We start from the raw sequence: 26,138 nt of genomic DNA, 5'->3' as shown, positions 1-26,138 counted from the left end.
TATGCATTTAGCATAAAATCCGCTCCCTAATTACAACTAAAATTATACATTACTAAACGTTCTAAATTTTCTACTGAAAAACTGAGCCGTCTATCTGATAATAATTGTTTATACACGGAAAAACTTCTTTCTACTTCACATAAAGTTAAAGGAGCAAACTTAAAATATTGTATAATTGTGGGTTTTACCTATCACTTTTCCCCATCTTAATAATATTATTTATTTGAATTATTTTTTGATATGCCTCATTTTTCTGTAACACCGCACCGTGCAGAATTATTATTTTTGATACACTTTGGTGGTTTCCCCAAAATGTTATTTTTTCATTTAATGAATTGATAATTTCAATACTTTAATTTAATAAAATGTTTCGCTTTTCTAATTTAGTAATAATTGGTTCAGCAATATTTACAAATTTGGTTTGGATATGTGTCAAATTACTTTTCAATAACGGTTTTTCAAAACATCGACACATTTTTTACAGCACCTGAATTATCTACAGCGAAAGTACAAATGATCGAAACTCTAATTCCCTCAAAATTATCGGTTATGAAATTTACAGAACTTAACCATGTTCCCCATCTAGTTATCACAGGTTCAGGTGGTAAAGACATATTAGGTAGGTAAACGATCTTTTTATACCTCTACTCGCAGAAGGGCTTAAAAATATTTTTATATTTGATAGATATTGGGGTATTGATCATTGGAAATTCTGTCCTTCCAGTTTCTGCTACCCTATTTCTATTTAAAGTGTGTGCTAAACAAGTAGCAAATTTGAAAAAATATTTTTAAATGTTTTCCATCTTTGTTCATTTGGCGCAGCAATACTTAATAATAATAAAAGTTTTTCACTAACAAAATGTGACTGCAAATTCGTCTCTTTTATTCGTCGTATCCTTGCCTTATAAATTGTAAAAGGCAGTGATTAAGGATGTTACCACAAAGTGTTTCCACGAGAATTTTCAGATTTATTGTTTAGATCTGGGACTTCTCATTTCTCTTTAAATTTTTTTCTGTTGGTATCGTTTAAAGTTTAAGGCAAAAAAAGTCTAAAAATATGCAATTTTAATAAATGCATATGCACTCATAAAATTAATCCAAAATATGCAAATATGCACTTAATATACATGTTGCATATTTCCCGAGCTCTAGTGATGATAGTGATGAAATGTCAGCTGTAAATATTTTAAAGCTTCATATTTTAAAAATTTACTGAAATTAATTACTTTAGAAATTCAAAAATAAACTGAATACAAAAAAGGGATTATATAAAAAGTATCAATTCAGATAGCACAGGTAATGACAACTTGGCTTCGAACGGACCAAACACAGGGAAGCATCCTTGTAGGCCGCGCAGTAGACATCGATGTAAAACAAACTCATTTTATTTTCAAAACATAGATGTAAACCTCCTGGATGGTATCGCGCTAAACCTCCACCGCGACTTACCTACTCTGTTCTCTTTCGTTCATTACAATGTGTTTGTTTTACAGGGATATCGACATCGACCGCGACCTCCACCTCCACCTCCACCGCTACCCACTTGTTCTGTTCTTACCCGAAGGCTTCTTATCTGTTTATCCGTCGTTTTGTGTGTCCAGCCCTCTATGCCATACAGCAGCACTGACCATACGTAGCATTAAGTAAACCTTAGTCGCAGTGTAAGATCCATATCTGAACAGGTCAGTACCTTCCTGAATTTTACGAAAGCTTGTCGAGTTTGCTCTATGCGACATTTTACTTCCCTGTCCGATGCCCAGTCTTCAAAAAGCCACGTTCCCATGTATTTAAATTTGCTCACTCTTTCAATGGACTTGGTATTCAGTGTTAGGGTGGAGTTTTCAAATGCATCCAAGTTTCTGGAGATGATCATGAATTCGGTCTTTTTGGTATTATAGACCAGGACGGATCTGTGAAATAACGTCTATTTTTGGATGTGCGAGGTGGCATTCGGATTTTTGCAGATAAAGTTAGGTGACAACTTCAACAATAATAATTGACTTATGTTCCTTCTCAAATAGTATGTCCGGAACATAAAAAAATAAAAAAACTAAAATATTTAAAAATTTCAAAAAACATCGTTTTTTTCTCTACTTTCTTTACTTATAACTTTAAAACGATTCATTTTGGAACAAAGTCGTAGGAAAATAAAATAAAGATAATTGAATTTTTTTATGATAAACGACTGGTTAAAAATGTCTTAAATTATTACCCTTTCTGCAAAATAGCAATAAATACAAAATGAAGAGTCAAAATAAGCCTATTTTTATTCAATTTTTTTCAATCATTTTGGTTGCAATTAGAACTTTCGTAGTTCGCTTAGAAAATTCTTACAACATACTTAAATCGTCCACCAAATTTCATTAAAATCGACTTGATAGTTTTTGCAGAATAATTTTGCAATCTAATTTTTTTTTAAAGTTCAAATTTAAAAAAAAAATTTGAAGAAAAAGTAGACCATTTAGATGTTTGCTAATTTTTTTACATATAAAGAGGTTCTCTACCTATCTAATACACTTTGCAGAATTAAAATCGGATTATTTAAGCGGTCTCAGCACTGTTTTAAAATTATAAACAATTTTTTGGCTTATAAACAAATACACTGGGGACGTTTGAGTTGGCATAAATTAATTTTCTCGAGAATAGGCGTCTCTGGAGTTAAATCCCGAAACAGGTCGATTTTTATTTCTAAATTCTAATTTTTTGGTATATATCATACTAGTGACGTCATCAGTGTCATTTTTTAAATGAGAATAGGTGCCGTGTGATAGCTCAATCGAAAGGCTATTTAATTTTGTATTAACTAATAAAAACATTAATATAATTCAAAAATGAATGACCATTTTCAATTTCGTTGCAACACGAAACTACAGCTGGATCATTATTCCAGTTCAATCAGAGAGTGCAGCAAGCACCTCTACCGGTTTTGAAACTTATTAGTCTCTCATCAGGAGGTACATATGCTGCTCTCTCTGACCCAACTAGGACCAACCCCGGCGTGCATTCACAGATTGCAACGAACGAAATGGCAGGGATGCCCTAGCGCCAACTGCTATCAAAAAACTAAGTTTTCAATCTAATAGCACATAAAACAACATCCAAAAATGTTATTCTACATCCGACCACACTGAAAACAATGGGAACCTTCTCTGGTAACACATCCGAGGCTTCTACAATTTACAAGCCATAACGGATGCTGAGACTAAGGAAGATGAGGGAATTTTACAATTTATAATTCACGTCCCATCTGCTCAGCACGGTAAAGTTCCAACGAGAATGAGAATGGTTCCCTTCGTACTCCAATGGGAGTAAACATAAATCAAAAATGAATAACCATTTTCAATTTCGTTGCGACACGAAACCACAGCTGCATTAATATTCCAGTTCAATCAGAGAGTGCAGCAAGCACCTCTACCGGTTTCGAAACTTATTAGTCTCTCATCAGGAGGCACATGTGGTTTTTCAGTGTGGTAGGATGTAGAATAACATTTTTGGATGTTGTTTTATGTGCTATTAGATTGAAAACTTAGTTTTTTTTATTAATATAATTATTTATAGAGGGTTTGAATTAAAAAAAATTTAAATTAAATTAATTCCAAAATTTAGATTACGTCATTACACCCAGATCGATGACGTCACTAGTATCATATTTATGCCAAAAAATTATAATTTAAAAATAAAAATCGATCAGTTTCGGGATTTATCTCCAGAGTCGCCCATTTCCAAGAAAATGAATTTATTCCAACTTAAACGTCCTTACTGTATTTGTTTATAAGCCAAAACATTGTTTATAATTTAAAAACAGTGCTGAGGCCGATTAAATAATAATAAGATTTTACTTCTGTAAAGTGTATTAGATAGGTAGAGAACCTCTTTATATGCAAAAAAAATTAGCAAAGTTCTAAATGGCCCACTTTTTGTTCAGAAAATTTTTAAAAAATTTGAATTTAAAAAAAAAATTAGAAAGCCAAATTATTATGCAAAATCTATCTATGCAAATCAATTATCTTTATTTTATATCATTTCCCATGTCGCCCATTTCCAAGAAAATGAATTTATTCCAACTTAAACGTCCTTACTGTATTTGTTTATAAGCCAAAACATTGTTTATAATTTAAAAACAGTGCTGAGGCCGATTAAATAATAAAAAGATTTTACTTCTGTAAAGTGTATTAGATAGGTAGAGAACCTCTTTATATGCAAAAAAAATTAGCAAAGTTCTAAATGGCCCACTTTTTGTTCAGAAAATTTTTAAAAAATTTGAATTTAAAAAAAAAATTAGAAAGCCAAATTATTATGCAAAATCTATCTATGCAAATCAATTATCTTTATTTTCCTTCCCTACGACTTTGTTCCAAAATAAAACGTTTTAAAGTTATAAGCAATGAAATTAGAAAAAAATCAATATTTTTCGAAATTTTTAAATATTTATATTTTTTTATTAATGTTCCGGGCATATTTGAGAAGGAACATAAGTCAATTATAATTATTGAAGTTCTCACCTAACTTTATCTGCAAAAATCCGAATGCCACCTCTCACATCCACCTCAAAACAGATCCGCCCTGGTCTATTAATCTCTAATCGCATTTCCTTCCTGTATTCTCCGATTATAGCGACAAATTGTTGAAGAACGGCTATGTTATCACAAATTAAGACAGCATCATCAGCATATCGTATGTTGTTGATCAATACTCCCTTCACTTTGATTCCCATCTCTGCAATGTTAAATAAAAAAGGGCAAGGCACACATCCCTGTCGAAATGTATGGGATTGGATAGAAAGAAAAGCAGGCCCACCAAATGCAGCGATTTTAGACTAATCAGTTTGATGAGTCACACACTTAAGATACTTTTACGCATTATAAAAAACCGAGTATTCCTTCTGTGCGAAACTAGAATGGGTAATAAGCAATTTGGATTTAGAAATGGTCTAGGAACTAGAGAAGCACTATTTTGTATGCGCGTTCTATTACAAAAAAGTTGTGAATTCCGAAAGAACGTTTATGTTTGTTTCATCGACTTCGAGAAGGCATTCGACAGAGTACAACATGATACACTCTTCGATTGCCTGCAGGCAGCAGGACTTGACCACTACGATATAAGACTGCTGAAATACTTATATTACAATCAAGTAGCCTCTATCCAAATTGGAGACAGTCGTACTGAAAAACTGCCGATAAAACGTGGAATACAACAAGGTTGTGTTTTGTCACCCACCCTTTTTAATCTGTACTCTGAAGAAATCTTTAGGGAGGCTTTGGATGACAGATAAAAGGGAGTAAGGCTAGGCGGAGAAGTAATCAACAATATTAGATACGCTGACGATACAGCCATTCTTGCTGAAAATTTACAAGACCTTCAGACACTACTAAATCTAGTCAGTGAAGCAAGTTATCGGAGAGGCCTAAAAATCAACATTTCAAAGACAAAGTGGATGGCAGTTGGAAAGATTAATATAGATCAAGGTCAGCTTTCTCTTGATGGAGAGGAGTTAGAACGGGTAAATCATTTCAAGTACCTTGGCAGCTGGTTAAATGTAAATTGTGACTCTGATGAAGAGATAATAACTAGGATCGAAATATCACGGAAGGCTTTTATGACCTGGAAACCAGTTTTATGTAACAGAAACCTGTCGATGAATATTCGAAAGAAGGTGCTGAAATGTTATGTGTGGTCTATCCTATTGTATGGTTGTGAGACATGGACGTTAAAAACCATAATGCTAAACAAAATAGAAGCATTCGAATTGTGGTGCTATCGACGAATTCTAAAGATATCGTGGGTTTCGCACACTTCCAATGAAGATGTTCTTCAAATGCTGAATTCAGAACGTCTGCTCATAAGCATCATAAAGAAAAACATAATACTTCGGCCATATAATTAGAGGACCTAAATACCATCTGCTTCGCCTTATAATACAAGGAAAAGTGGAGGGAAAGAGATGGATTGGTCGAAAGAAACTTTCATGGCTGCGTAATATTAGACAATGGTGTGGCTGCACAGTAGAAGAATTATTTCGCGCAGCATCCAATAGAGAGAGATTTCAAGAAATTGTAAACATATTGATGGCCAACGTCTGAATACAGACAGGGCACCTAAAGAAGAAGGAGATTGGATATAGAATTGTGTATTTTTAATTGAGGGGTCTAGAAGCAAAACCAGCAATCTCCACTTTTCACGAAATAGAATTTTCAAAACGGAGATTGCCATTCGCGGACCGATGGAGATTGCTGTTTTTGCTACTAACCCTATTTTTGACGTTAAATCTGCACAAGATATTGAGGGTTTTGCTACACAATATTTTGTGAAGTTGTAGAGATGAACAGAAAATTAGTGATGGCAGCAGTAACTCAATTTGGAGAAAATATGGAGATTGCTGATTTTTGCTTCTATACCCCTTAATTGTGCTGTTTGATACCAGTACAAGTTTTCAATGCATCTTATGTCTTTTTGGTCTATATCAAAGTTTCTTGTGGATCTGCATCAACTTGTGATGTTGGATACGATCAAACGCTTTTTCGAAATCTAAAAAGTACAGGAACACGTCCTTCCTCTGATCGTAAAAATTTTGGACCAACACTTGTGAAGCTACTATTGTTTCTCTTGTTCCTAAAACTTGCCTAAACCCAAAATAAGAATCACTGGCGTTCCATTAACATTTTTTGTATAATCTTTGATCTAGTATTTTTAAGAATATATTTAAAGTGTGACTTATCAGGCTAATAGTCCTGTCGCCAGGGGGGGTACAACGGCCTCGTTAATTCAGATGGACTAACCCAAGTTTTTTTTATGTATTTTGACCCGTAGAACACGAATTTTTTGGGTAACAGTTGATCCGGATGTCGATAAGATTGTTATAGACCAAGAACTTGAGGAATCAAATAACAGCGATTTTTGGCAAAACAAAACAATATTTTGTATTTTTTGGGTCATTTTAAGCAAAAAATATTTCTACAAGTTTTTTAGTAGGATGCACAGTTTTCGAGATAAACGCGGTTGAACTTTCAAAAAATCGAAAAACTGCAATTTTTAAACCCGAATAACTTTTGATTAAAAAATAAAATAGCAATTCTGCTTAGCGCCTTTGAAAGTTCAAGTCAAATTATGTCGGTTTTGATTATTTGCATTGCTAAAAATTTATTGTGTTATTGTTAAACAAAGCTACAAACAACTAGTGCGTGAGTGATGTTTCTATGATTTTTCATTTAAAATCGAACGAGTAGGTAGAATAGGTACTAGTGCAATCAAGACTATTTCTACGTTACATGCGTTAAAACACATGTAAAAGCACGGGAAACCCTACGTGTTTATAGCTTTGTTAAACAATAAAAAAATAAATTTTTACCAATGGAAATAATCAAAACCGATATAATTTGACTTAAACTTTTAAATGCGGTAAGCAGACTTGCTATTTTATTTTTTAATCAAAAGTTATTCGGGTTCAAAAATTGCAATTTTTCGATTTTTTTAAAGTTCAACCGCGTTTATCTCGAAAACTGTGCATCCTACGAAAAAACTTGTAGAAATATTTTTTACTTAAAATGGCCCAAAAAATACAAAATAGTGTTTTGTTTTGCCAAAAATCGCTGTTATTTGATTCCTCAAGTTCTTGGTCTATAACAATCTTATCGACATCCGGATCAACTGTTACCCAAAAAATTCGTGTTCTACGGGTCAAAATACATAAAAAAAACTTGAGTAAGTCCATCTGAATTAACGAGGCCGTTGTACCCCCCCTGGCGACAGGACTATAATGAACCTGTGATCCTCACATATTTTTGCATTGACTTTCTTGGGTAGGGGAATAAATATAGAGTGCAACCACTGTTGAGGATAGCAACCAGTTATATAAATAAAATTAAATATTTTATGAAGTGCTGAAATTCCCCTTTCATCCAGTAGTTTGAGTATTTCTGAAGGGATTTCATCTAGTCCAGGCACCTTATTTAATGTTGCATTTTCTATCTCCTCTTTAGTGATTGAAGGGCCAGTCAGCTGGTCGTCTGTATAAACGTCACTCATGGGTCTTTCGTCATGAAAGAGCTCCTGAAAATAGTTTTCCCATATATAAATTTTCTCTTTTTCACCTAGCACTATCTGGTTATCCTGATTAACTATGGTAGTTGTCTTCGTTTTCTGTATATTCCAGTAGTCTCCTTAAGCTTTTTATGTAAATTCCGGTCGTCGTGCTGTCGTTGTAAATGTTCTAGATCGATGCATTGTTGCTTGAGCCATTCATTTTTCGCTATTTTTATCTTTGCTTTTATTTGCCTGTTAATGTTTTATACACATTGCTGCCATATTGGGTCATTCTTGTATCGTCGTCGTTCATCCATTAATAATAGTATATCTTCTGTCATCCAGAAGAACCATACTAGAAGAACCGTATTATCGCACCTCAAAACTGGTGGGATTTTCGATCGCGACATACATTTCAAACAGCTGTTGTAAAATAACGAAAAGAGACAGTGACTTCGCGATAGCAGGGGTGGACAGCGAACGGAGGAACGCCATGTAGGACAGTCAATGAGGGTATTTGGCTCCGAATTCCATCCTACTACTTCGATTTACTTGATATTTTCACAGTAAGTAGGGAATAGCTCAAGAAACAAAGTCTACCCTATGCCGATGTGCGCTTTTATCTTGGGGGTGGTTCCCACCCCTTCTCAGGGGTGAAAAATGTTTTGGTTAAAATAGCCACGGAAGGGGCTAAAGAACCTAATTTTAAGCAAAAACTGTTCTATAATTATTTTTTGAAAACTCAATACTTTTTGAGTTATTCGTGGTTGAAAATTGGCCATTTTCATTGAAAAATGACACCTCTTCAGACGGATTTTTGCGAATACCTTAAAAACTATGCATCTAACAAAGAAACTATATATATTTCTGTAGGTTATAAAAAAACAAAGAGATTCGTTCCTTCATAAATCTTCTAGTTAAAATAAAAAGAGGGATATGGTACGTAAGAAGAGTTTGTTTTTTTGCTGCATGCTCAAATCGATGTATTCAACTTGAAATAACAGAGAAACTGTCGATTTTATGTGTATAATGGTACTAATAACTTTTGTAGTGCTTGAAAAGACCTTTAACATGAGCTATATTAAAGGTCCATTACATTAAAACTAAGCGAGATATGCTGCAAACAAAATTGATAACTAATGTGTTTTAAGAAAAAATGAGAAGTTTATTTAACCCCTCATCCATCAGAATTTAAATACATCGTTTTCCTTCTACAATATATTTTATTATAGTGTTATTTCTATGTTCAAAAAGTTAGGCTGGATTGACATGAATGGTTTTTGGAAAAAATAGGATTAAATTATAGAGCGCATTTTTAAATTTTCTTAATAATCTCCTTTTTCCTCCATGTAACTCGAAAAAGATAAGAGATACGAAAAAAAGATACTACACAAAAATGTAGGGCTTTTTCAGATGAAAATTTTCTTTTTTTTTAATTACTGTACCTCCTATAATTTTCAAGTTACATGGAGAAAAAGAAGATTTTAAAGAAAATTTAAAAATGCTCTCTAAAATTTGATATTTTTTTTTCAAAAACCATTCATTTTAAACCCGTCCAACTTTTTGAATATAGAAATAAGACTATAATAAAAGGTAATATGGAAGGAAAATGATGCATTTACATTTTGGTGGATGGGGGTTAAAATTATTTCTCATTTTTTTCTTAAAATACATAAGTTATCAATTTTGTTTGCAGCATATCTCGCTTAGTTTTAATATAATGGACCTTTAATATAGCTCATTTTAAAGGTCTTTTCAAGCACTACAAAAGGTATCAGTAGCATTATCCACCTAAAATCGACCGTTTCTCTTTTATTTCAAGTTGAATACACCAATTTGAAAATGTACCAAAAAAACAAACTATTTCACCTACTATATCTCATTTTGTATTATAACTAGAAGATTTATGAAGGCAAATGTCTCTTTGGTTTTTTTATATCCTACAAAAATGTTTAATATCGTTTTTTCAGTTAGATGCATAGTTTTTAAGTTATTCGCAAAAAACCGTTCGAAAAGGTATTATGTTTCAATGAATAATGGCCAATAATTTTCAACCACGAATACCTCAAAAAGTTTTCAAAAATAAATTATAGATCAGTTTTTACTTAGAATTAGGTTCTCTAGCGGATTCCGTGCTAATATTAACCAAAAAATTGTCCACCCCTAAGAAGAAGTGGGAACCACCCCAAAGATAAAAGCACACATCGGCATAGGGTAGACTTTGAATTAGGAGATAAGTAGAGGCTAGGCCCAAAATTTCATTAAAATCCATGCAGTAAGATAGAATTCGGAGGTTATATCCTATTCTTGCTCCCATTGACTGGCGTAATGATCAATACGTAACGAAAGGACACCACACACGTCTTATGGAAAATATAATGTCACTCAAATGAAATAAAATTTACATGAATCGGTTCGTCCTCAAAATTTCAATAATTTTATACCATTGCGCCAATTCTAAATTTTGCATATTTAGGGCGTTAATTTTGTAACTAAAGGTTATCGAAGTCACATTGTGAAGTCCATAAAACTGGCATTCATAAATAATATTAGTCTAGCGGCTATTGAAAACAGTCTATTCACCATCAGCTTAAGCCGATTAGAGGCGGTACAACTAACCAAATTGTACCTACTTTATTATCAATAATAATAGGAAAACATAAGAGTAAGCATATACCTTAATCCCTCAGAAAGATTTATGGAGTAAGCGAATTGCAAAATCTTTTTTCTCTCTTTGACAGCAGTACATTCCCATTTGATTTAAGATTTATTTTTATCAATTTCCACTTTTGTTATTCAAAATACAGAGTTGGCGCAATGGTATCAAATTATTGAAATTTCAGGACGAATCTATTTATGTAAAGTTTATTTCATTTAAGTCACATTATATTTTCCACTAGCTGACCCGGCAGACTTCGTACTGCCTCAATAGATAAAAACAAACTTTTGTATACAATAAACTTAAAATAAACAAAAGGAATTCGTAATAAATAAACAAAAAATGCTCGATGTGAATGAGGTTTTATTATTATTTTTAATTAATTGCACATGATGTTTGAAATAATAAAGTTTAGTTAGAAGTAACAAAATAAAGTTTGTAGTGCAACAGTTACAATCTTAAATTTGTTTATCTTATAATGAATATAACAGCTTTATTTTATCTACATTCAAAACAACCCTGTATTTATAATTGGGTTCGGAGTTGTCCAACTAATTAATTATATTATATATTTGTCCAACTTATTAATTAATCAAAGAAAATTAAATAAAAATAAATAAAACTGAATAAAATCAAATAAAAATAATAAATAAATAAAAAAAATTTAATTAAATTAACGTAAATAGAATCTAATACAAATAAATAAAATTTAATAATATGAAATAAAATTAAAAAATAAATGGAATTAAAAATGAAATAAAATAAACGAAAATAAATAAAATACTTAAATTAAATAAAATTAAATAAAATTAAATAAAATTAAACATAATTAATTAAAATTAAATAAAATTTTATAATTTGTTGCTTGTTTTTTTCGTGTGCTCATAACTTTTCTCCTGATTGCCGTTTGTCAGAAAAATTCGGTTCAGAGATATTTTTTGAAGATTTCGAAAAATTAAAAAATTCATATTTTGCTTAATTTAAGTCCAAAAGTTAAACAGTTGCACTTTTCTTCGATGGAATTTGTTGCTAGTTCTTCTTCTGTCCTCAGAATATTTCTAAGGCTTAAGATATTGTATTTCGGACACCGATTGCGCTAGAGAAAAAATGTTAGTACGGTTCTGCTCGGAATTCAGCAAGGAGTATACCTACTTAATTTCATATTTTCACGCCATTATTGTGAGAGTTATGACGTCATACGCAACCCCCTTATGACGTACGGGTATGAAATATAGATAAAAATTTACTCCGAGTCCGGTCGAATATACATACATACATACATACATAATCGGTTGCCTCTTTTACCATTAGGTGTCGAGGATTCCTCCTTTATATAATACTCTCTGCAAATTTACGCCACTTCTTCCTATCTGCTGCTAAAACTTTTACTTCTTGCCACGATGTTCCTCTTTTCTTGAGTATTTCGTTTACACTAGTGTTCCAGGTGTCGAGGATTCCTCCTTTATATAATACTCTCTGCAAATTTACGCCACTTCTTCCTATCTGCTGCTAAAACTTTTACTTCTTGCCACGATGTTCCTCTTTTCTTGAGTATTTCGTTTACACTAGTGTTCCAGCTTTTCCTTGGTCTGTCCCTCGTGCTTTTACCCACTGCTTTGGCCTTCCATGTCATTTTCACTTGTCTCTCACCACTCATTCTTATCATGTGTCCAGCCCATTTTAACTTCTTTTCTTCAACTTTTTCGTTGAGCGATTTTACCTGTAATCCATGTCTTATATCTTCGTTTCTTCTTTTGTCTAATCTTCTTGCTCCCACCACTTTTCTTAAGAATCTAATTTCTGTAGCTTGTAATCTTTTTCTTTGTCTGTCATTAAGTACCCAGTTTTCTGCCCCATATATTGTAATATAATAATATTACAATAATATGCCCCAGTGGATAATAAGTTCTCGTTGCCAATTTTATTCTGTTTCCAATTTCATCTTCTTGTGTACCTTTGTTATTTAACATTATTCCCAAATACTTAAAGAGGTCTACTTGCTCGATTTTTTGCCCTTCGATTTCAATATTTACAGTTGCTTCTTTGTTGGCTATTGTCATTACTTTAGTTTTCTCCATATTTATTATTAAGTTGTAGTTTTTTAGTTCTTCAGCCCAGATTCTAATGTTATCTGCGAGAGCCTTTTCAGTTCTTGCAACTAATACAATGTCATCAGCAAATGCACAGGCTTCAATTTTTATTTGTTGCAAATTTCTATACCCTATAGCGCATTTTTTAGTTTTTTTCCAACACTTTTTAATAACTTCATCCCTAACGGAAATAAATAACAGTGGGCTCAATACTCCACCTTGTCTAACCCCGTCGTTATTAGAAAATTCGCCGGAGATTAAGTTACTTGTCCTGACCTGGTTTTTTGTGTTGACATACAAACTCTTTATTACACTTACAAGTTCTTCATCTACTTCCTTGTTTATCAGGCTTTGCCATATTCCTTCTCTATTGACCATGTCAAATGCCTTTTTCATATCTAAAAACGCCAGGTACAGTGTATCGTTTTTTAACAGTGTTTTTTCAGTAATTTGCTGTAGTGTGAATATATGATCTTGTACGCTGTGTGATGGTCTAAATCCACTTTGTATATCCGCCAGTCGAGGCTCAACTATTTCTCTTAGTTTCTTTTCTAGGATAATTTCGTAGATTTTCAACGCTGAGCAGAGAAGTGATATACCCCTATAATTACTGCACTCTTTCGTGTCTCCCTTTTTGTGTATAGGCAGTATTATTGAAATATTCCAATCCTCTGGGATTTTTTTGTTTGTCCACGCTAAATTTAGTAGGTCATGTAATTCTTGTTTACCCTGTTGTCCAAGATATTTCAATAATTCAGCATCTATTCCGTCGATCCCTACTGCTTTACCAACTTTTAGTTTTTCTAGTGCATCTTCAACTTTTTCCATCTTTATTTTAGTTTCATAAACGTCTTCTTGCCCTCTTTCAGGTATTTCATTTGTTATCTGTGTGCGATTCTCTGCTGTTGTATTTTCATTGTTTAAAAGTTCCTTGAAATATTCTCTCCACCTTTCTATAATGGGCTCATCCTCAGTTATTATATTTCCGTTTCTATCTTTTATCTGCTGTAGTTTAATTTCCGTTTTACTTCTCATATTCTTTAATACTCTATAAAATAATTTTGTATTTTGGGTACTATTTTCTTCCATAGTTCTTCCAATTTCTTCCCAAGCGTTCTGCTTTTCTTGTTTTATCCTTACTTTAACTTTGTTGCCCTGTTCCTTGTATTTATCGTATGCCTCTTGATTTCTTTTTTGTATGTACATTTTCCGTAGCCTTTTCTTTTCTCTGACTTCTTTTTTAATATCGTTGTTCCACCAGCTTGTCTGCTTTTTATGATTATTTCTTCTGGTATACCCGCAAACTTGCCCTGCTGTTTCTAATAGTATTGCCTTAAATCTGATCCACTTTTCTTCCATATTTCTACTTTGTCTTCTTTTTTCAATCCTTGCAAACTGTTTTTCTGTTTTTTCTATATATTCATTTCTTGTTTGCAAGTTTCTGAGCTTATAGGTTCTTATTCTTCCGCTATAGTTTTTGTTTTGTATCTATTTTCGGTCTTCGACTTTGTTGTTATTCTTGAATACTCCTTCTAGTAGATAATGGTCACTACCTATATCATAGCTTCTTTTCACTCTGACATCTTTAACTTTACTCCTTTTTTCTCGAGGAACAATTATGAAGTCTATTATTGATTTTTCATTTCGCTGGGGCATTGCTCTTGTTATCTTGGGTATTTCTTTGTGTTCAAAGAAAGTGTTGACTATAACTAAATCATTATCTATACAAAAGTCTAGCAATCTTTTCCCATTTTTATTAATTGTGTGTTCTCCGTGCCTACCTATAGCTCCTTGCCATTTCATGTTTTCGTTTCTCACTCTAGCATTGAAGTCTCCCAATATTATGAGTGTTCCCTCATAATCTTCTACTGTCTGCTGTAGTTGTTCCCAAAATTGATTTTTGTCGTTTGCTTTGTCACTTTCTCCAGGTGCGTATATTACAATCAAAGTTATAATATCGCTTTTACTACAATTCATTGATACTTTCAATTGATGAACTCCCAATTTCTTATACCTTTTACTTTATCTTTGGGTATCAAACAGGCTACTCCTGCTCTGGCCCATTCAGTTTCCTTTACACCACTGTATATTGATAGATTTCCATCTCCTATTATTTGTGTCCCAGCTCCCTTTTTTTTTTGTCTCAGTGATGGCTACTGCAGCTCCGGTCGAATATATCTGCCAAATTTCATAAAAATCGGACACTGCGACCGGAGAATTTTATATATTTATATGTATCTGTTAAATATTTAAGTGGCTTTAAAAAAATAACGGTTGAAGTTAGTTAAAAAAGTGAAGATTTATATGAATCTTTTGGTTATACATCATATAAAATTTAAAAAGGAAATTAATTATTTATATGGGAAATAAGCCATAATAATTATACATCATATAAATATTGGCAATATCATTTTAAAGTCTTCTACTTTAAAATGTATAATATATGTCTGAATTGCCAATATAAATGAGTGAGATTAAATAAATTATTAGAAGAATTTTTTTTGCTTAGCAACAACACTTTAGTTTATTTTAGTAATATTTTGTATTTTGACAACGGCACCCGATTTGGGCGTCGAAACGTTAATAAAATTATTTTTTTCATTTTAATTGTGGCTTATTTCCCATATAAATAATTAATCATAAAAATGCCACAAGGAAATAGCTTCAGAACAACATTAAAAAGGAAAGTTTGTCCAAAAAGTTAAAAATAATTAATGGGGGGCAAGCCTCCTTTTCACTTAGTTTACTCGTACCACCTCATTTATTTTTATTTATATAGATAAGATGTGTGCGGTGTCCCCTCGTACTTTAAAATAAATAATAGTATATGTCTGAATCGTCAGAATATGTCAAAAGTATTTGTTTCGTGATTGTAGTTGAAAATCTCTTTTTTCGTTAAGGCTATGGGTACATAATTCGCAAATATTTTATGTGTATCCCTACTTTTTCTGTCTTTACACGGCAAATTACGTGTAGTAAAATTCACACTGGTGTGGATATGTAAACATTACTAGAATGTCATTCTACTTGAAAATGTCATAATTCATTTAAAGAGATGGCTTTTGAATGTTCTTGGATAACTGTTATTTTTATAATTGCAAATTATTAATTCAGTTAATAAATGTGATAATTTTTTCACTAACTATGTTTTCAGTGATTGTAATAATTTATTTGTACAACAAAAACTAATAATCAATCGAGAAAAGAGGAAAAGTGTTAAAGTGATTTTTTAATAATATGTTGTTATTTTGGAACGCTTACAATTTTGAACATCTCTAACAACAAAATACTTGGATCACAGGATATATCTGATGTATTCTCTGCTTGGATCTTCCACAAATAATACACAATAAACAACTTTTTATTAAGTTCACGTCTTAAATCAATTATTTATCAAATACACTATATATCAATAATATTTAAGGCTATGGGTACATAATTCGCAAATATTTTACGTGTATCCCTACTTTTTTTGTCTTTACACGGCAAATTACGTGTAGTAAAATTCACACTGGTATGGATATGTAAACATTACTAGAATGTCATTCCACTTGAAAATGTCATCATTAATTTAAAGAGATGGGTTTTGAACGTTCTTGGATAACTGTTATTTTTATAATTGCAAATTATTAATTCAGTTAATAAATGTGATAATTTTTTCACTAACTATGTATTCAGTGATTGTAATAATTTATTTGTACAACAAAGACTAATACTCAATCGAGAAAAGAGGAAAAGTGTTAAAGTGATTTTTTAATAATATATTGTTATGGAACGCTTACAATTTTGAACATCTTTAACAACAAAATACTTGGATCACAGAATATATTATCCTGATGTATTCTCTGCTTGGATCTTCCACAAATAATACACAATAAATAACTTTTTATTAAGTTCACGTCTTAAATCAATTATTTATCAAATACACTATATATCAATAATATTTAATCAATAACTCAACATATTCCCGATGCAATGTCAAATATTTAAAATTGTCACTGATTGTCAGTGTCTGACTGACAATATATGCTGACAATATTATATTCGGCTGAGTGCGTTGTAAGACAAAGATAGATTTGGAAAATATTACCACGGCATTGTGTTCATTTTTTTCGAATCCTGAAAAAACCAATAAATATTTTTGAAAAATTTAAACGCAGAATGAAAGACTAAATTATTACCGAGGGCCGAAAGTCCCTTAGAATAAATAAAAAGTTTATTTTGAATGATATATTTGAAATTAAAAATCACACTAAATTTTCTCTTAGTTTTTCACCCCTGTAACTTATTAAAATAAACATTATAGAAGTTCTCAGGGACTTTCGGCCCTCGCTAATAACGTAATCTTTCATTCTGCGTTTAAATTTTTCAAAAGTACTTATTAGTTTTCTCAGGATTTGAAAAAAATGAATCCCCATTTGATTAGCATTGCAGCCGAACATACGTACCGATCCTCTTAATCAATTTCTCAAAATATTCCCGATGCAATGTCAAATATTTAAAATTGTCATTGATTGTCAGTGTCCGACTGACAATATATGCTGACAATATTATATTCGGTTGAGTGCGTTGTAAGACAAAGACAGATTTGGAAAATATTACCACGGCATTGTGTTCATTTTTTTTCAAATCCTGAAAAAACCAATAAATATTTTTGAAAAATTTAACGCTGAATGAAAGACTAAATTATTACCGAGGGCCGAAAGTCCCTTAGAATAAATAAAAAGTTTATTTTGAATGAGATATTTGAAATTAAAAATCACACTAAATTTTCTCTTAGTTTTTTCACCCCTGTAACTTATTAAAATAAACATTATAGAAGTTCTCAGGGACTTTCGGCCCTCGCTAATAACGTAATCTTTCATTCTGCGTTTAAATTTTTCAAAAATATTTATTAGTTTTCTCAGGATTCGAAAAAAATGAATCCCCATTTGAATAGCATTGCAGCCGAAAATACGTACCGATCCTCTTAAGAACAACATGTTATTTTGTTTTATGTTACTTCTGATTTTTTTATCGTTCAGATTGATACCGCCATTAGCAGTAGTCCTACTTTTTAAAATAACTTGGTGGCGTCACATTGGAAGCGGTCCAAACTGGAACAGGATGGTTGGACAGGAATATTTATATTGTAGAAAAAATATGTGGACTGACTTGTTGTTTTTAAATAACATAATAGATCCTGAGAATATGGTAAGTACATATACAGAGTGAGTTTTATGCATGGAAACACTCAATTATCTCAAAAACGGCTTGGACGATTTTTATATATTTTGGTAGGTAGTAGTTTTCCAATGCGGCCGATATTATAGTGCTAATTACATTGTTGTCATATTTTCCGTTTTTCTGGAAATCTAATGAAATTTCTAATTTCAAATGGAACACCCTGTATATTTTTTGCGTTTTGAATTTTGCTGATTATTTTTTATGTTATATTTCCTATACCTAAATGCCATAATTTCGGAGTTATTGCTACATTCATTAAAAAAAAAAATTTTAACAAATAGACACCCCCATCGAACAAGTTGTAACTCATTTTTAGCGATTTTACAGGAGAGGCAAAAAACGAAAACAAGGATTTTTAAAAATTTGTAGTGAAATGATTAGACCCTTTTACACTAACGTGATATGATATTTATAACATAATAAGGGATTACTGTGAGATGTATGCTTTGTAATTTTATTGGCTATTGAGAATCTTGAGTTTGATTGAGATACAACCTTGAGATTAAACATGAGTGTTCGTAGAAAAAGGTTGTAACTCGCCTAACAACCATTTTACACTCTCCGTGTTAATTATTTTTCCCGTTTAACTATTAAAAGGTTGTATGTTTTGAGTTATTTGCAATATAGCTAGAAGAAAATTAGTTTTTGTGGTATATTTAAACAAAATATCAACTCACAGTTTACACAATTTTAATTGGAAATTATAAATTTTACAATAACAATAATATTCAACATAACTTCTATCAATATTAAAAATCATGCTATAAAATATCTCAAATTTTTCGCATTTTTATTGCGTATCTGTAAAAATTTAATTTTAAACCATTTTACTTTATTACTTTACTCTTTTACTATTAATATCTACTTCAAAATTAACATGTGTGCCCTTAAATGTGTTAAAATTTAGAATTTGCTTCTGATTTATTTCATTTACGGATTTAGGCTTGCCTGATGCTTTGGCATATCGTATCATGGTTATCCATTGGTGTGAAGCATATACGACTCAATATTTTTTTCTGTTTTTCTGTAAGGGCATGCATTGAATCACCCTCGTTTTGTAAATGTGCTATTTCTAAAAATACATGTGTAATGTTAATGTTAAACTTTTTCACTACATAGAAGTACGTACCAAACATTATTCGATACTTAGGTATTTTGTCCACCGCGTCTACCAAAAAGGAAAAAAACTCCGTAAATCCGTTTTTACTTTTATTTCGATAATTTGACTTATGAGATGCACCATATGTTTGAATACGTTATAAATTAAACATACGTGCAAAAAAGTTGTAGCTCATTTAAAAACCTTGTTAATCGTCAAGTATAAAGAAAGTAAATATTTTACATAGGGAGTATCCAGTGTTACTGCCTTCTTCAAGCTAAAATGTAGTAAAATGGCATACGTAACTTAAAATACAACTCCTTATTAGCCAAACTATTGAGAATTAAACTATGTCGTTTATATTGACGGGTGCGCAATTTTTTGCTGAATTCGCCTGTGTTGAAATCTGAAAAAAGATGTAACTTGAGTTACAACCTTGTTCGATGGGGGTGTCGAAATTATAAAAATAAAGTTTCTTGGTCCGGGCAAACACTATTTTAGGTTGTTTGGATCATTGGGAACAAAAAAGATATTTTGTAATTTTTCTCTGAAATTAATCGTTTCCGAGTTATAAACAATTTAAAATTGAAAAAAATGGAATAATGACGATATTCAAGGTTCAAGAACACAAGTAAAAAGTATAATTTTTAAAATTTTAAAGTGCCTAAATTCAAGCCCAACTCTTCTTCTAATAGCTTGCCATAAGAGTTTTTGCCTCCTTTTATTGTATAACATTGCTTTCTAATTTTTAATGAAGTGCATATGAGAGGACGGGCGATCGGGCTGCATTAACAACTAAAAAACAATGTTTTAAAATGAAACAATCTCAAATTACTTATCGGTAACTGATAAAATAAGCCTTGAGCTTGAATTTGGGTACTTTGCAGTTTCAAACATAATATTGTTAATTTGTGTTCTTGAACCTTGAAATCGTCATTATTCGATTTTTTTCAGTTTTAAATTGTTTATAACTCGGAAACGATTAATTTTAGAGAAAAATTACAAAAGATCTTTTTTGTTCCCAATGATCCAAACAAACTAAAATAGTGTTTACCCGGGAGAAAAAAAAATGATTTTTATAATTTGTTAATTTTTTTTTGTAAATAAATAATAGCAAGATCTTCGAACTTATGGCATTTAGGTATAGGGAATATAACATAAATAATAATCGGTATTTCTTAAGCACTTCAAAACGCAAAAAATATACAGGGTGTTCCATTTGAAATAAGAAATTTCATTAGATTTCCAGAAAAACGGAAAATATGACAACAATGTAATTAGCACTATAATATCGGCCGCATTAGAGAAACTCTACCTACCAAAATCTATCAAAATCGTGGAAGCCGTTTTCGAGATAATTGAGTGTTTCCATACATAAAACTCACTCTGTATGTCAGATTTCAATGGATTGAAAAAAATGCTTAACCCTTAACCACTTACGTGCGGTATGTCATACCGCGCCGAAAATATATTTTGTTGTAAAACCTATTTTAAAAAGATTTCCAGAACACCATTATGTGTACCTTCAAGTGGTGTGTAATTGTACCTGCTCTCAACTGCTGCAGTTTTAGAATGGTTTAGTCTTTGAGCTACGTTGACCTAAAGTTTCCTAATCCTTGCGGTATCACGTACCGCATGTCAGTGTTTACGTTTCTATAGTTAAAAGTGGTCCAATGTACTCTTTCGCTATTACTCTGGACTAATTAGCAAAATACAAGGAAAAGTTATTTACCAGCAATTTTATTGCTGGAATCGAATCTTATGATTCTATGTAATAATAATATAGGTACCGTAAAGTGAGCCTACTTTGTGACACATGTGGTTACTTTGTGACAGTGGCCTTTAAAGTTAAATTTATGAACTTGGCCGAGTTATTAGAAATGCTGGAATAGTTAAAATGTTTTATTTCAATAGTAAACTATGTGAGCTATCTAGGGAACAATAACCAAAGTTCTTAGTGCAACTTCGCTCGTCATGCCACAGCTCATTTGATCATCGTCAAAACAAGTGATTTTAGTTTGGCGCCCAAACTTTGACTTTTTTAAAGGAATTTTTAGAAGATATTTCTACCAAAGTAAATTTATATTTTAACACAATATGTTGCTTCCATTTAATATTAAACTGTTGTCTGTACAAAATGTACGGATGTTTCTTTGTGCCATAGTTAGAATTCCATATAAATATCGCAGAAAAATTTACGTGTCACAAAGGAACCCCACCCATGGGGCGAATTTATGACAACTATTTTTGACATTTTCTTGATTTCTATAATATATAGCGCATTATAATTTTCACTGAACATAGAGGAAAGATTGAGCTTTCAGGTGGTATTTTTTAAATTATAATAAACCGAAAATGTATGTACTATATCATCACAAAACCTAAAAAAGTGTCACAAAGTAGCCCCAGTTTACGGTATGCAAAGTCCGCAGATAGTGTGCTACTTTTTTATAAACAAAATGGCGCCTGAAAATCGTGGTTTTTTCAATTTTTGCTCTATAACTTCAAAGATTTTAACTTTACATCAAAAACACTCAAATAAAAATTCACCGTAATTAAATTCTGCGGGTTTTTTCAACAAAATCTTTAATTTTTAACTAAAATTTTAGATGAGTAATTGTTTATCAATAATTAAATAGCTTGGAAATATAAAAGCTCTTTTCGTATAGATTATAATTCCAGGAGCCCATGGAAATTGAATAAACCGTTTAGCAACAATTGAATTGTTAATTAAAAATGTACGGTCACTATACTAACCACAATAATTACGATACCTAAGAATAACTATGATTTTGTATAAAAAGACACTGTACTTATCTAATGTACTTTATAGAAATTAAATTGGACTATTTAGGCGGCCTCAGGAATATTTTAAAATTATAAACAATTTTTTTGGCTTTAAACAAATAGAATATCTCAGGAAATATTAAGTTAGATTAAATCATGAAAACTGCACTGGAAAAAAAGCGGCAGGACGCTTCTTTTGAAAGAAAAAAGTTTAATAATTAAACTTTACTTCACAATTATTGTGATGAGTGGATCTTGAGATACAACCGATTAAAGTTGACCGGCATTTAAGACAAATATATAAACAATAGGATCATAATTTTCAAACCATCACCTTTTTATGTTTGTTCTCTTTCTCCGCACCAATTTTCATATCTTGAAAATACTCATAACATATATTATTATAATAAAAAATATCGATATTACGAGTGAAAATTGCCAAAAAAAGCAAAATTCCATTCAAAAATTACGTTGGAGAAAATTGTAATCTCCAAGTTCAAAATCGGTACCTATATGTTAAAAAAATGCATTTTCTCGGCTTCCCATGGAGCAATTTTCTTCATTCTTTTTTTGTTCCCAAGTAAGTCTAGTAGAGCCATCTTAGTCATTATTAAATGTCAAACTTGCATTTGTTTTATTATAATAAATTAATTTATATATTATAACAAACATTTTTAATTTGTTTAAATAAAGATTGTTTAAATAATTATACAGCTTTCAAATGAGAATATTTGTGTTTTTAACGTTAAAAGGTTCACTTGTAGTAAGTTTATCTAAAAAAAGTCTACAACTGGAAAAACTGTGCAGTTTTCTTTTCTTATAAATAAATTAATCTACTATAACAAAACAAAAGAAAGTTTGACATTTAATAATGCGTTAGTTAGAAGGCTTTACTCGAGTTACTTGGGAACAAAAAAGAATGAAGGAAATTTCTCCATGGGAAGCCGAGTAAATGCGTTTTTTTAACGTATACCGATTTTAAGCTTTGAGATTACATTTTCTCCAACCTAATTTTTGATTGGAATTTTGCTATTTTTGGCAATTTTCACTCGTAATATCGATAGTTTTTATTATAATAATACATGTCATGAGTATTTTTAAGATATATAAATGGGTGCGGAGAAAGAGAACAAACATAAAAAGGTGATGGTTTGAAAATTATGATCCTATTGTTTATATATTTGCCATAAATGCCGGTCAACTTTGATCGGTTGTATCTCAAGATCCACTCATCACAATTAAACGGTTTTTCTTTTAAAAGAAGCGTCCTGCCACTTTCTTTACAATACTGTTTTTGTTACTTAATGTAATTTAATATTTACCGAGATATTATATTTGTTTATAAGCCAAAAAATTGTTTATAGTTTTCCTGAAAATATTCCTGAAGCCGCTTAAATAGTCCAATCTCAATTCTGTAAAATACATTAGATAGGTACTGTGTCATTTTATACAAAAATCATAGTTATTCTTATTTATTATAATTATTGTGGTTATTATAGCGACCGTCAATTTTTAATTAACAGACGAAGTAGTTTTCAATCCTAATAGTAAATTATTAATATTGAAAATATCAAAAATAATTACTAAAAAATTTTTAAATTGAAAACTTATTGGTACACTTTCCTGGTGACACCTCCAAGACTTCTACAATTTGCAAGTCAAATGGATGCTGCAGTGAAGACGAGAGGGAAGGAATTATACACTCTGCAGCTGGTAAAGTTCCAACGAAAAAATGCACCTAGTTACTCTACGGAGTAATACGACTATAAGTCAGTTGCAATGCGAAGGCAAAACAATCTTACTTTTCAATTAGAATACGGAGTGCAGTCCAGTCCCTTGAATCGCGATTTTCGGCTCTTATTGGAGCCTCATCGGAAAGAACGTAGGCACTGTTCTCCATATTTTAACTGATTCGCATCGAGAGCTTTTTCCACCCATTGCAACCGAAGTGATGATAGTAGGTGGCTAGCGCCATCTGGCATTGAAAGACGAAGTAGTTTTCAATCCTAATAGTAAATTATTAATATTGAAAATATCAAAAATATTACTAAAAGATTTTTAAATTGAAAACTTATTGGTACACTTTCCTGGTGACACCTCCAAGACTTCTACAATTTGCAAGTCAAATGGATGCTGCAGTGAAGACGAGAGGGAAGGAATTCTACACTATGCAATTCACATCCCCCGTCTGCAGCTGGTAAAGTTCCAACGGAAAAATGCACCTAGTTACTCTACGGAGTAATACGACTATAAAATAAAAAATAAAAAAACATCGCGATTCAAGGGACTGGACTGCACTCCGTATTCTAATTGAAAAGTAAGATTGTTTTGCCTTCGCATTGCAACTGAATAAAAATGGTATACATTTTTATTTAAAATTAAATAAAAAATTTATTCCAGCAATAAAATTCATGGTAAATCACTTTTCCCAAATATGGCCTATTCTCCGATAACCTGCCCAGACTATATTAGTATGGCGGCAAGTTTATTCATTTATTCTACTTTCAACTGCTTAACATTTTTACTATTTTTTAGTTACCAATATTAAAGTTTTTTTATAATCCAATAAAGGATTTTGTAAAAACCTCCACCATTTTTTTAGTATTAGGCATGCGTTCATAATTTTCTTGAAAGAATAGAGTTTATTTTATTTGTGACAAATTTTGTAAACAAATACAGTGATATAAGACAAATTCATATTAAAAACAAAGTAGAATAGGCAACGGTATGACATACCGCATGTTAGAGTCTACGGCCTGAAACAAGCACGATAGTAGTTAAGGGTTCAAAAATGTTAGTAACTTTCACAAATTCTAGTATATTTGATCAACTTTATATCCATGTGGCACTACTTTATGACTCAGCGTACATTTTACAATTTATAAAGCATGCAAGCCGATAAATAGCGGACATTGGAGAATCTACAATTTTAATTCATCACCTGTCCCGCTTATCTAGATAAAATTCCAACAGAACTCTGCATCCTTAGTAGGGGAGACCGGGGCAAAAAGGACCCCCTAACACATTTTTACTTGTATCTGCCAAACTTAATAAGTAATAAAAACATTCTTTATTATAATGCTTAACAAAAAATGCAAATAAAGTAACACGTTTAAAAAAAAGAATGTGTGTGTACTTTGTACGCACGTAAGAAGATATTCTTCTATTATATAATAGGTAATTTAAACGAAGTAAATATACTTAAAAGGTTATTTGTACTTATTTTATTTAAAAATCAAACTAACTTTCTTATCTACCACTTTCAAAAAAGAAGAATATCTTCAAAAATTATATAATAATATACTTACAATCATAAAATCTATAAAAAAAATAAAAAAATAATAACTTGCTTGGGGCTCGAACCCACTTCACGTCTACCGCGCCGTATGAAAGTTGACGGCATTTCAAACTGCACCACATTCGCGTGTACGTCATGTGGGAATATACACAAACTAAAGGTTTACACCATAAATTTATATGAATTTAATAAAATTATTAGTTTGATTTTTGTCGAAATAAAATACAACAAAATATAGAGTAAGAAAACGATATATGAGATGAAGATTTGTAGAAAGTTTGTTCGTAATCAGATTATGTAAATTAAAGCATTGCCTACTAATAGGTAACTACATTATTTTGTTTACATTTTCCAAATAGATAAGTATTGAAACTATTAGGTATTTCCAACTGAAACATTTAGAATTACGTACCTGCGGCTTTTCAAAACTATTTCAAAAGTCACTATAATTATAAATTTGATTTTATTTCTGTCCACACATCAATAAAAACTAATATTATACAATATTTTTGTTTACCGATAACCTCCATATTGAACAATTATTGACAGATCATTTCAAAATTTCAACACCCAATCAGAGCCCGTATAACCACTAATACCATACTGTCGGTGTGCGCATGCGCGGGGATCAATCAAATTTTACCCTCAATCGATTCGCCGCTAAAGAAGAATATCTTCAAAAAACTACAACTTAAAGTGAAAATGGCATACGGTCCTGTTAGTCCAAGTAATTTATTACAGAATGGATCGATTTGCTTAAAAATTTAAGAATAAGTAGTGGATAGTCCAAGGATCAAAATCTATACCATTCCGAAAGGGGCTTTTACCATGGGGGTGGAAATTTTTTATTTTATTTTGATCGCAAAAGTTAATAAAAACATTCATTCTAAGCAAAAAACGTTATATACATTTTATTGATAAAATTAATAGTACTGGATTTATTCGCTATCGAAAGTGTTA

At 31.4% G+C, this 26,138-nt stretch overlaps 1 protein-coding gene across 1 annotated transcript in view; it reads left to right on the top strand.

Annotated features, from left to right (window-relative positions):
- Nucleotides 1–26,138, top strand: part of LOC126892660 (nose resistant to fluoxetine protein 6-like) — a 153,081-nt gene that overhangs the window by 64,665 nt on the left and 62,278 nt on the right. The window contains exon 6 of the mRNA XM_050662302.1: nt 17,793–17,961. Coding sequence (XP_050518259.1) covers nt 17,793–17,961 — 169 coding nt within the window. The remainder of the gene's footprint in view (nt 1–17,792; nt 17,962–26,138) is intronic.

Source organism: Diabrotica virgifera, chromosome 9, assembly GCF_917563875.1.
Source record: "Diabrotica virgifera virgifera chromosome 9, PGI_DIABVI_V3a".
Taxonomy (NCBI): domain Eukaryota; kingdom Metazoa; phylum Arthropoda; class Insecta; order Coleoptera; family Chrysomelidae; genus Diabrotica; species Diabrotica virgifera.
Note: the sequence above shows the minus strand (reverse complement) of the source record. Positions and strands in the feature narration are given on the sequence as shown.